At 34.8% G+C, this 11836-nt stretch overlaps 2 protein-coding genes across 3 annotated transcripts; one reads left to right on the plus strand and one right to left on the minus strand.

The window, feature by feature from the left end:
• Positions 1-2878: 2878 nt before the first annotated feature.
• On the minus strand, positions 2879-4160 carry LOC123311302 (probable alpha-aspartyl dipeptidase). The gene is made up of 5 exons (XM_044895188.1): positions 3871-4160; positions 3718-3809; positions 3478-3663; positions 3130-3415; positions 2879-3075 (listed from the first exon to the last, which is right to left on the minus strand). The coding sequence occupies exons 1-5, from the start codon at positions 3966-3968 to the stop codon at positions 2970-2972; spliced, it is 768 nt and encodes a 255-aa protein (XP_044751123.1). The 5' UTR covers positions 3969-4160; the 3' UTR covers positions 2879-2969.
• A 1980-nt stretch (positions 4161-6140) lies between these two features.
• Positions 6141-10745, plus strand: LOC123311244 (zinc finger CCCH domain-containing protein 13-like). 2 transcript variants are annotated; one of them, XM_044895093.1, is made up of 5 exons: positions 6141-7631; positions 7715-8446; positions 8584-8882; positions 8936-9453; positions 9722-10745. In XM_044895093.1, exons 1-5 carry the CDS (start codon positions 6391-6393, stop codon positions 10490-10492), a joined length of 3561 nt encoding a protein of 1186 aa, XP_044751028.1. In that variant the 5' UTR covers positions 6141-6390; the 3' UTR covers positions 10493-10745. The 2 variants fall into 2 exon arrangements, with proteins under 2 accessions (XP_044751028.1, XP_044751029.1); XM_044895094.1 differs by having other exon boundaries at positions 8584-8873.
• Positions 10746-11836: the final 1091 nt, after the last annotated feature.

Here is an 11836-nt window from a genome sequence, read left to right on the forward strand (position 1 = left end):
CATAGTGTGAAATTTAAGACAATTTCTTCAATTCCGATTCGATAAGGTGCAAGTTGAAATATGCTTATATGGAATTTTTTTCTCGATTATGAGTATAAGAATATTGGAAAATATAAAATTTTGTTCGGAAATTTCTAATTCGTGTTTACAGTTCTAAACCTATGTCATATAATGTACCTACATAAAGCGCGTAAACTTCAGACAGAGTATTCTTACTACATTCCTATTATCTCTGATTCTACTAGAAAAGGTTGAAATTCAATACAAATATAAATCCAGGGAAGCTCACTGAAAACAGTACATCAGATAAAAGCTTTTTAGATTTTAGAGATACTCGCTGACAGGTTAATGTTTATTTGAAGGAGATCTGAAGGTAAATAAAATAATAAAGGGTCAAGTTATGGAAAATTTTAAAGGTTGCAAATCCTTTCATGAATGCAGAAAAAAATGTAGGCTACAAATTTTTTTTGCTTTGCTTTTGGTGCGAAAATCTCGATAGGAGTGGCTTAGAGCATACCTCATCTTTGTATTTCATATTTGCATGTATGTCTGTTAAATATGAAGACGATGAAATATGTCAGTTAAATGTAAATTTCTAATAAAACCAACATACGCTAGCATATATTTGCGGAACCAACCATACAAATACTAAACCAACCAAATTTCACTATCTGTAATAATAAAACACAACAAGACAAATATTCTAAAACAGGAAAGTGTTTAATATTCAACTTTATAGAATTGTTACAAAATCGCTATTCACTTTCAACGAAAATACTTTCCACTGACACCACGAAATTGCCTTATTGATTCATAATAGTTGACACGATCTTCGGTTGCATTTCCACTTAAATTTGAATAAATCATGAGCGAAATCTCCAAGATCTCCGAATTCTTCATCGTCCTAGGGCAATGCAAGTTGTATGAAATCTTCATCCGATACGAGTATGTTTGTTAACATATTATTTATTACGTCCGAAGAAGCTCGATAAGTGTCCTCTGGCGGAAGAGAGTGATCACCTATTCATTTCCTCAGGTGAAATGAGAGAAGAATGATGAAACCATTGGCGTACGCGAAGTCAATTTCGAAAATCAATGTTTCGATGTGATATAAAATGAAAATAAAAATTTCATTATAGGTAAAAATGATGATTTGTTTGGAGGGGGGAAATTTTTTTACGAGAAATTCACTTTCCCAGCTCTCAAAATAATTTCAAAGGTCTTAATAACATTCTGGATTTGGTCGTGATATGTTTTCCCAGTTATGTGAAAAGAATTGTGGTACAATAATTATGCACTACAGTGCATAATCGAAAGAAAAATATCACTCTTCTACTCTTATTATTCTCTATTGCTCTTCATGAAGTTCTAACAAAAAATTCGAGATATCTCCAAATATCATTACACAATACGAAAATAAGTGCAGGCGGCCTGAATTCAATATGCATTATCATAACAATTGTATAAACTTTATTAAAAGGAGTTGAAAAATTTGCGGTTATATTTAGATAATCCAGTTCTCCGTAGGAAGATAAGTACCACCAATTGCTTTTACATAAATTCAATAACAGTGGCACTTCCTATTCCTTGCGTTATTCCATGAAAAAAGTGAAGGTATAATTTACGCAACTTGGTGTGTCTGTTTAACTATGCAGGGGGAAGATAATTCTGATGTGAAATGAATTGTGCTTCATTTAATTAGAAGCGGATTATACCGGGGACCAAAACGAATTATTATCTCTGGAACAACGGAAGTTGTTATAGATGTACCTTGTACCTTGTTATCTCAGGGAAAATCTTGTTTGGAACGAGTAATGCTATTTTAATCTTGAATAATCGAAGATTTTTGTTCACGAAATGTAGATGTAAATATAAGAAAATACTTTTGACATTTGGTTAGCCTTACATAACTCCAGTTATAATGTTTCCTGATACACTTCCTGGTTTACTTTATTAGGGCCGCCTGAATAGATTTCAACGTATACCTATCAGTGTTCTGTGGATTTTAATACAAAGACTTAATAGCAATTTTCGTTTTTAGATATATCTATATCTCAAAACTCAAATTTCAGTTTTTCTGGGATGATTATATGTGATTTGAATATTATATTGATTATATGTGATTTTTTGTTTGTTTAGTTGATAGGTAAAAAAGTAAATTACATAATATATTATTAAAGTTTTATTTGTAATTGAGTGAACACTGCCTCCTGCCTCTGGAGCTTTGTGCTGTTTGTGTTCCAGTGAAAAAATATCTATCCTATAGGAGAGGATTGGAATAAGGCTAGCAGGGCGATATTGTGGATAGCTTCAGGCTGACAGAGGAGGTTGATACAAGCTGGGAAAAATGGCAATCTTATATTTTTTTCATTTATTTATTTTAGTCGGTATAATTATATAAAATTAGGAGAAAAATTTAGCTCGTCAGTTGCATTCTCTTGGCTCTTATTTCAATAGGTGACAGGATAACGAAAAATTTCCATATGATATAATATGTTGTATCTGTAGGAGTACTATTGATTCTGATTTAGGTAGAGGCTATTTTACATATTTTTGAATGAAAAGTAAACTCTATATCTCCTGAATGGAATCACACTGATTTTTCCCATATTCAGATCGAAGATAACTCCTACAACATTCAAAAAAACTGCCGTTGAATATTCCATTTGCAGGACCACATCTGTTAAACCATATTTCCTTTTTAAGCAGACAACAAGAGACTACAGTCATTGTGTAAAGATAAATTGTCCTTATATGATCATACTAATTTAGTCTGCTTTGATAACTTTCACTTGATTTTTCTGAGTGCAATCAACAAACAAGGAAATGCCATTTGGACACAAGGAGTGTGTAATATTGGTAACAACCAATGACAAAATTTCTTGGAACCAAAGTACAGTTTATTTATAATTAGAAAAATTAAACAAATTGCACAGTGAATTACCATTTATAAAATGTTTGAAGAAATACTATTTACATACTTTCTTCTTTGGGCAGCATTCTGGAAGACATTCTTTCTCATCCATAAGATAACTCAAATCAGTGCCAACTTCTAGTTCTTGGGGTTTTTGTCCCCTAAAAGTAAATTTGGAAATTATCAATAGATTATGAAACTGTATAACTACTCACTTAACGAATAACCTAGCTCCCACTAAGCCTTTGAGAACAGCTTTGTTACCCTCTATCAACAAAGTAGAACCCTCTCTTAGACCTAGGACAACCTCACCGTGCTCTGTTTCCAGAAACTGCAATATCCTTTCTTCTCTTGTTTCGCCCTTATGTTTTGAGTTTGCTTCAGGATCCACATAATGTGGATTGATATTAAATGGTACTAAATTTAGAGCATCAAAACTAGGTGGATAAACGATAGGCATATCATTTGTAGTATGGATGCTTTTAGTTGCAATGTTTGTTCCTAGTCATTAATTTAATTAGTCAATTAGGTATATTTACCAATGATAATTTCTTTCTAACTACCTGCACTAGTCCCCATATAGATAAGTCCTTCATTCATTACTCTTGATCTAATCAAATCAATAAGTTTATGGTCATATAAAGTTTTCAGCAATAGGAAAGTGTTTCCACCTCCCACAAACACTGATTTGGCTGATTTTACAGCTTCGAAGGGGTTTTTAGATTCGTGTATTCCAGTCATATTGAATCCTATAACATTTTTCAGAGAAATAACTATGATTCAAATATTTTCCAATAGTTTACCCCATTTTGTGAAAACATTTTTCACCTTTTCCAAATAGGATCCGTGATCTTTCAATGCATAAGGTATGAAAAGTACCTCTTTTATTTGATTTCTGAAAATATGTGAAAATAATGATTACCTAAATCTTATATTGACAATGAAGAATAATTTACTTTTGAAGGAATTCCTTTATATCTGTGGCAGCATATTCTAGGTAGGAAAAGCCATGTACAGTGGATGACGATAGTAACAAGAGCTGTTTCTTGGACATTCTTATTAGATATTTCTGTTTTATTTACTCAACTCAATGAAATGAAACGAAAAAGGCAGGCAGTATATTACTGCCTAGATGTTCAGGTACTCTCGAATTCTTCAAAGAATCAGATATTTAGATAATCGATAATCTAATCATTTTTATCTGAATTGTTTGAACTAAGTTTGTGAAGTTTAAACTTTTTGGTTATGTTTACTTTTTTGTTATGTTTTACAAACATTAGGTCTACGGAATGTTAGAACTATTTCTTCTGATTAGAGCAAAGAAAAGAAATCTGTGCAAGTACTGCAAACAGGAGCGACTAGAAAGAGCATTGAAATCCAACGTTGCCATGCCGTGCGAAATGTAAATTCACGAATGACATTTATGTCATAAGATATTGGCGCTGCATTCGCTATAATCAGCTGTTCCCCAAACAAAGTTTACTGGTTTTTGTTTATCAAAATGTGAAAATCAAACCAATTCATCAACTGAAAGCTCTTTCGTTAATTCTTGGCTGTATTGTAAGTATTATTCATCTTTTGGTTATATTTTGAGGAGTAAAAGATTAAGGTTAGTAACTGTTTGTTTTTAAAAAATTTTCAGATCTGGCAAAATGTTCTTCGAATTTTCAAATATTCACATGCAACACCCGATAGTGGAGGCACAGCCCTCTTAAGGCTTAAGAGGGCTGTGGTGGAGGTATTCTAGAGGGTGAGCAAGTGTTATATGCCAACCATCTGATTTTATGTGGAAAGAAAGCAGTTACAAATGATACAATAAACATTCTCTCTCAGGACTCAACAAACATCGACTCTGCAAGGACAACCCTATCAAATTGAGGGAATGTTATCTATAGTTGATGATCTGAAGATTGGAAAGATGAAATAGACATACAAAGCAGGTTTGTCTGGAATGTCCAAGCATATTTCAGCACTGCTCCTGTACTGTACGAGGTTGTATTTACTACAAAACAAAAGAGGCAAGTTATTGTGCCCTTGCAATTTAACTGATTCTGAAGTTAAATTTAGTATTTAGCTTTCTCTATGCTGTTTATTTCTATTTTAAGATGGATATTAACTCTATCAAGATGCTTTTATTCACTGATGTTGAATAGTTCTGGAAAAAATGAGGGAAAGTGGCTGAAAGTAAAAATCTTTCAAAATTTTATGGGAAAAACATATTCTGATAATTTTTTTTGTGAAAACTATATGTATTCTAGTTTCAGGAGATGTGGTGGGCAGCAGTACTGCTTAAGTTGTAGATACAAAAAAATAACAAAAATATTTGAAAAATTGTGGCTGTTGTAATATATTTCATAAGTTATTTTGTAATGAAATAAAAAATTGAGCTGGATTTTTTCTTATTTTTCCTGGAGTTGTTATGACCATGTCCACCCTATGGCGCCGTCTTATTGTTGTATATATCATAATGTTCATGTAATTTAGTTGTAATAAATTTTCTTGAAAAGGTGTAGTTTTATTTAAAAGGTGTATTCACTATACATATAAATGGGAACTGTATAAAAATATCGGTACAAAATATTAACAGTATCAAAATATAACTAGTGAAAAAATAAACAGCATAAATATAATGAATTTAAAAATATTACAAGTACATGTCAGCTCTTAATTAATAATAACGTCCAAGCATTTTTGTCGTATCCTTAAGTCATTTTTGTGAAGCTCCTGATGCTGAAAGAGAAATTCCTTCACGAATACGAAAAAACTAACACTATCCCTGTTTCTTCGGCCTCCACATCCAACAACATAACAAGATAATGGCACTTCCTGCTAAAATACTGTGCGACTTGCCCAATTTATTGAATACTTTAATTACCATTACAAACGTAAATCTAACACTGTTAGCGAAAGAATCACTAGGAATAACACCACTAACTTTAAAACAAAAATAATGCTATTGCAATGTACTTATAATAACTAAAAGCAGAGTCTCTCTGTTAAAAGTGAAATAATATTCAAATTATGTGTTATGTTCATAGAGAAAGGTTGTCTCTGGTTATGTTTACATACTTTGACGTCTATCAAGCTCTCTGTGCTGTCAATGTCAATCAAAAATTGCGCACAATGTGGCAACGTTGGATTTCAATGCTCTTTCTAGTCGCTCCTCTGCAAACTCACACACAATTTGACATTTACTTTACTTGACGTTCCTCTTTGACTTGACATTTGACATATATATATGTTTGCGCTTTGAGAGGTTAATCTATTTATATTTTGCATTTTGATAATCTTAACGCCAGTGTTGTATGCTTCGTTATATCAAATTGTTTTATTTTCTCAAAGAAATAGAATTGGACGGAATTTATTGTTTCAAGAGATGATATAAAAAAGTTCAACAAGCATTATAAATATGGTATCCAGAACGTTGGGCGTATGTACATTAATTTCCCCTGCAATCTTGAGATTCATCGTTGAAAATGTCTAAATTACAAAAACGAAAAATAACGTCAACTCTTTCTACTAAAAGTAAAGCGTTATCTACTTCTAAAAATAGGCCTAGCGTTTTTGAACGTTTAGGCACCAAAGCTAGTACTATTCATACTAAGGAGTATTGTCATCATTGGGCTCAGAACGGTACGTGCCCCTACGGCAAAAGTTGTAAATATTCAGTTACACATACTTTAACCAGTCCTTCCAAACAAAGAGCAGCAAAAACACAAAGCGAAAAGAGGAAGCATAGTAAGGATGCTCACAAGAGGCTACATCCTGGAGAACCCGATGAAGATTGGGACTGGAATGCTGAGCAATTAGAGGACGCCGACCCTGATGACCTAGAAAAGCGTAGAGCTGAATTACAAAGAGAATTAGAATTGCAGATGAAGATGGAAAAAGCAAGAAAAAAAGATAAAAAAATCAAAAAAGATAGCAGCCCATCAACTGAAAGTTCCTCATCTTCAACGGAATCATCCTCTAGTAGTGATGACTCTTCTTCATCCTCCTCTTCAGCTGAAACTCGAAGAAAGAAAATTAATAAAAAGAAAACTAAAAGAGAAAGCTCAACATCCTCAGAGGAAAGGAAACACAAAAAGGCCAAAAAAGTTGCATTGAAACCCACTCATAATGATAAAGATAAAAAAGTAGCAGCAACTAAAGTGCCAAAAGTTACTTTAAAATCGCCAACTCCTGTACGTGTGCGCAAACAGTCACAAACTCCTCCACCTAAAACTAAAACTTTTGTACCATCAAAAGCTGCAACATCAGAAGTAAAATCTCCACAACTTCCCAACCGATCCATTGTAAAGGAAAAACATAGAACACCATCACCAAAGTTGAAGGACAAAGACAGGGAGAAAGAACGGGAAAAAGAAAGAGAGCGGGAGAAAGAACGTGAGAAGGAACGTGAAAAAGAGAAAGAAAGGGAAAAAGAGAAAGAAAGAGAGAAGGAGAAGCTAAGAGAACGTGAACGAGCTAAAGAGAAGGAAAGGGAAAAAGACTCAAAGAAGAAAGATAGATCTCCTAAACGGGACAATAGAGGTGAAACTCGAAGTAGCAAGGATGTGAGGAAAAGAGAGACACCAGAATCAGGTCATTCTAAAGACAGAAAAACATCGCCAAGTAAATCTAAAGGAAGTAATAGTGCTAGTGTTTCTAGAAGAGAACATCGAAGCCCTGTGTCTAAGGATGATCATAGAATTCCAAAGAAGGATGATAGAGATAGGTGAGTATTTTTATCCAAGATTGTTCAGAAAAAATTGAACTGATAATTGAAAAATGATTGTGTGATTTGAATTTTCGTTATAGAATGAGGCAGAAAGACCGCAGTGACCCAAAAAGTCGAAAAGATAGAAGAGATTCCCGAGAGAGAGAGCGGGAAAGAGAACGTGAAAGAGAACGGAGATTAGCTAGAGAGAAGGAAAGAGAAGAAGCATTAGCTAGATGCCAAGAAAGGCAGCGAGAACGTGAAAGACTGAAGAAGCTGGCAGCAAAAGAAGAGGAAGAAAGGAGGGCCAGAGAGAGGAGCCGTAGAGATGACCGCGGACTTGATAAACCAAATGATAGAGCTGATCGTCTCATTCCAATAACTAAAGAACGTATATCTCAATCTTCTAGAAAAGGTCATTCATCTGAGAGAGATAGGAGAGATCGTGATGGAAGACGCGAGCGAACCCCCAATGATAGTAGATTATTGCGAAAATCATCTTTGGATCGGCCAGAAAGACTTGATCGGGACTTGGACAGAAGAGATTATGAAAGAACATATACCCACTCGACTGAACGAAGTTATGAAAGAGGAAGGGAGCTTGAACATGATAGGGAAGCTGATTATGCTAGGCTTCATGAAGTAGATAGGAGATTAGATGATAAGGACTATGGAAGTCCTTATGATCGAGCTAGACTAGAGGAGCGAAGATATTTAGAGATGGAAGAACATTACGAACCTCCAAGGGAAGATCATTTACCAAGAGATTATGTGGATGATCGTCGTTCTAGGAGAGAAATGTGGGATATTAGAGATGAAAGAGATTTAGAAAGGTAAGTTATTTTTTCTATGGGTATAGGCTCCTATTGAGGTTATATTGTGCCCCCTTTTGATGGCATCTGCGATCTGCCAAACAGTGAACCTAAATTGAAAAAAATTTTTCAAATGTTCTTTCTATCAAACTTTGTAGGGAAAGAGGTTTAGATCACCACCGATATGCTCGTGATGATAGGCATTCACCAACATTGAAAACTAGGGAATGGGATCCTGAGTATGCTGAATTAGAGTGGAGTAGAAGACAAGAATGGGAAGCAAGAGATAATTGGGATATTGATATGAAACATGCCACAGAAGAGGAATGGCGTCTCTACAATGCTAGCAGATCCATGGAGGCGTGGCCAGAAGAAAGGAGACGGTGGCCAGCAGCTGATTGGAGGGAATCAAGGGATCATTCAAGGCCTAGAAGTGTTGCATCTCACAGTAGGGAAGGCAAGTTTATAACAAATAATATAATTTAAAGTGATTTTTTTCTTTTATTTCAGGAGATTTAGATAGAAGAAAGGACCTTTTGAGAGCAGAACCTCATAGTAGAAGCGATACAGCTGCAAGAGCGGAAAGAAGTGAAAGGAATCATTCCCTTCCAAGAAGTGAAGCCTCACATGAAACTCAGTCTAAGAAAGATTCTTCCCATGACTCCCATGGACGCAATGAAACTTCAAAAACTGAACGTGATCATAAAGAATCAACAGAGAAGAAAGATGTAACAGATAAGAAAGATGTAACAGATAAGAAAGATCCAACAGATAAAAAAGATCCAATAGATAAGAAAGAACCAGTTGAAAAGAAAGAATCTGTACAGGTGAAGGAGCCTGAATCTGAGCCTAACTCTGAAGTTAAGGTGCATTCTGAGAGTGAAGAGAAAGATGCTTCGCTTAAGAGACCTGCAGAACAACCTCTTGAAAGTCCCACCGAAGCTAAGAAGATCTGCTTGGAGCCTGTTCTTGAAGACGATTTAAGTGAAATTAGTGATGATGCTGATGAAATTTTGAATAGAGTGGAGGTAAGTTTCAATTACTATGCAGGGTCTTTGTATCAGCTCTTGATTGGTGTCCCATTTTTAATATTAATACTAGCAGACCGAATCATTAACATTGCTTTAAATATTGAATTTAATGTTCTGAGCAGTTTTTTGCCCCTATCCTTTTTTGATTTCTCATTTTACTGACTTTATACATCTGTGTACATACAAGAGAAAGAAATAGTAACATTTGTTATTGGAATAACTTATCTATTGTGAATCTATATCGAACAATTGTCTGTTTGCACAGGAGGTTACTGAGGTGCCAGAAGAGGAAACTGCAGTCCCAGAAAACGCAGAAACGTCCTCTCCCAAAGAGCAAACTTCAGCAGCATCCCAAAAGTCTCAATCTCCCTCCCGCTCCCCAGCAAATCGATTATCCAAAGAGAACTCGATTGATGAGGAAAATATGGATTTGGACTTTGAAGAGATTTCAGAAGATGAATTGGAAGAAGAGTCCAGAGTGAAAGGAATTGGGGACGCTCTAGGGGTAGATTGGGCAAGTTTGGTAGCCGAGTCTCGTCCAAGGGTGAAGCCACTGAGTTCAGCCAAAAAAAGATGGGAAAGTCACAATGTTTTATATCACTTGGGAATTTCTGTCGAATTAGCAGGAGAAGATTTTGTCAAGGAAATCTTTAGGGAACATGAAGAAGCAGAATTGATAGAAAAGATGAAAATGAAGGTAGATAACGACGAGAAAAATGGTGTAACGGAAATGGATAATACATCAGTTGAAGTTAGAGATGAAGGAAATAAGGAAATATTAGTGACAGACCCTCTAGCAGAAATTCAAGTGGCCAACTTGGAGAAAATGAACTTGAGAAGGACACTTTTAACCAGTGTTGGACCATACAGAAGAGCTCTGTCAGCTAGAAGAGATTTGATGATAAGGAGAAATTTGTGTAATTTACCTGTTTCAGATACGTTTGTTGAAGCACCCAAGCGACATGATCCTGAATTATTTAAACTTGCAGTGAAGTTACTAGAACATGAGAAGGGTAGTGAAAAGGGTACTCTTTGAACTCCACCAAACGGACATTTTTATGGGTTGGTGGAGAAAAATTGTTATACTTCTTAGAAAATTTATGCATCATTGACATTTTCTGTAAATAAGTACCATTGTGTTAATAAAAAGTATTGACAAGGAGACCTTTATATATGTATAAGAGTTCATGAATATGAGTTCACAAAAATGGAATTTCATGAGGTCCCCTGTTTAATTGGAGTACATAATTAAGTTGTACCTCATCAAAATAAAAGCTTTCAAAAGAAAAGGTGTACTTTAATTTTGAAATTCTCAGTGAGTGAGTAGATCTTAATTAACTATTGTGTAAAGACAACATGTCCTTGTACTAAGTTAGGGCATTGTGTTCAGCAACACAAAATTTTTTTTCTCTATTTTTCATATTTCTCATAGTTAAAAAAATTATTTAAACTTGCACCAATGTTAATTTGTTACAAGGACTTTCCACCAAAAATAACCAAATAAAAATGAATAGTGAAACGGGCAGATCCAAATTGCGAAATACACACAATACACTTACTGTGTATTGTGTGTTGTATACCTCTGGTCATTGAGTATTGGATTGAATATTCAAGGTATCATCAATATTTTTTTCGATTACATAAACGATTATAGAGACGTCGTTCTTCGTGAATTAAGTCTTCATAAGGTTCAATCATTTTTTGCCCATGTGTGTCGGAATTCGGAAATGCACATATTTTGATGATTTTCTCTTCAGTCAGCTTCTATTTCGGTTTCAATAAGATCAAACGGTTCTACGCAATCAAAAATTGAATTTTCGTTCTGCCAAAACAAATTTCCGATGACGATGCTAACGAAGCCCTGTACAAGTGGTGGTCGAACACAAGTGCAAATGGCCAATGGATTCAATATCAGCCAAAGTGTGATATTATGTTTACTACCACGGTACTTTGCCATTGAAACTTTTCGTCAAAGGCCCAGAAATGGTAGATTATGTAATACAACCTACAACGCAAGACCCCTAAGCCATAGCTAGAGGGGCTAAGCTATAGACTGACCGGAAAGCGACTGCAGTTATCAATTGCAGTTGATAACTTTAATCCTAGATTCTTATTTTCAGCGTTTACATACAAGTAACATGGGCATACGCCAAAAATTACTGGAATACTGATTGTATCACTAATAGTTCTGCAATGTCTAGTTTTCTCTCATACACTGTATAATATGCAAATGCAATGAATAATTCTGGACCCCTTCTTTTCTAGGGATTGTTTTATCAATTCTCATTTATTTACTAATGGGAAATTACTCATTTCTGCGGTCGTTCATGAATGATATACACTTATTGTGGGTGTATTGTTAACTATTGCAGTTGCGATG

This window comes from Coccinella septempunctata, chromosome 4 (assembly GCF_907165205.1).
Source record: "Coccinella septempunctata chromosome 4, icCocSept1.1, whole genome shotgun sequence".
Classification (NCBI taxonomy): Eukaryota; Metazoa; Arthropoda; class Insecta; order Coleoptera; family Coccinellidae; genus Coccinella; species Coccinella septempunctata.

Excerpts from the sequence above, each read along its gene's own strand:
- LOC123311302 (XM_044895188.1), bottom strand. The coding sequence starts at position 3,968 with ATGTCCAAGAAACAGCTCTTGTTACTATCGTCATCCACTGTACATGGC. Across the intron at positions 3,810-3,870 it reads ATAAAGGAATTCCTTCAAAA|AAATCAAATAAAAGAGGTAC; the intron begins GTAAATTATTCT and ends ACATATTTTCAG. Across the intron at positions 3,076-3,129 it reads GGAGCTAGGTTATTCGTTAA|GGGACAAAAACCCCAAGAAC; the intron begins GTGAGTAGTTAT and ends ATTTACTTTTAG.
- LOC123311244 (XM_044895093.1), top strand. The coding sequence starts at position 6,391 with ATGTCTAAATTACAAAAACGAAAAATAACGTCAACTCTTTCTACTAAA. Across the intron at positions 7,632-7,714 it reads AAGAAGGATGATAGAGATAG|AATGAGGCAGAAAGACCGCA; the intron begins GTGAGTATTTTT and ends TTTTCGTTATAG. Across the intron at positions 8,447-8,583 it reads GATGAAAGAGATTTAGAAAG|GGAAAGAGGTTTAGATCACC; the intron begins GTAAGTTATTTT and ends CAAACTTTGTAG.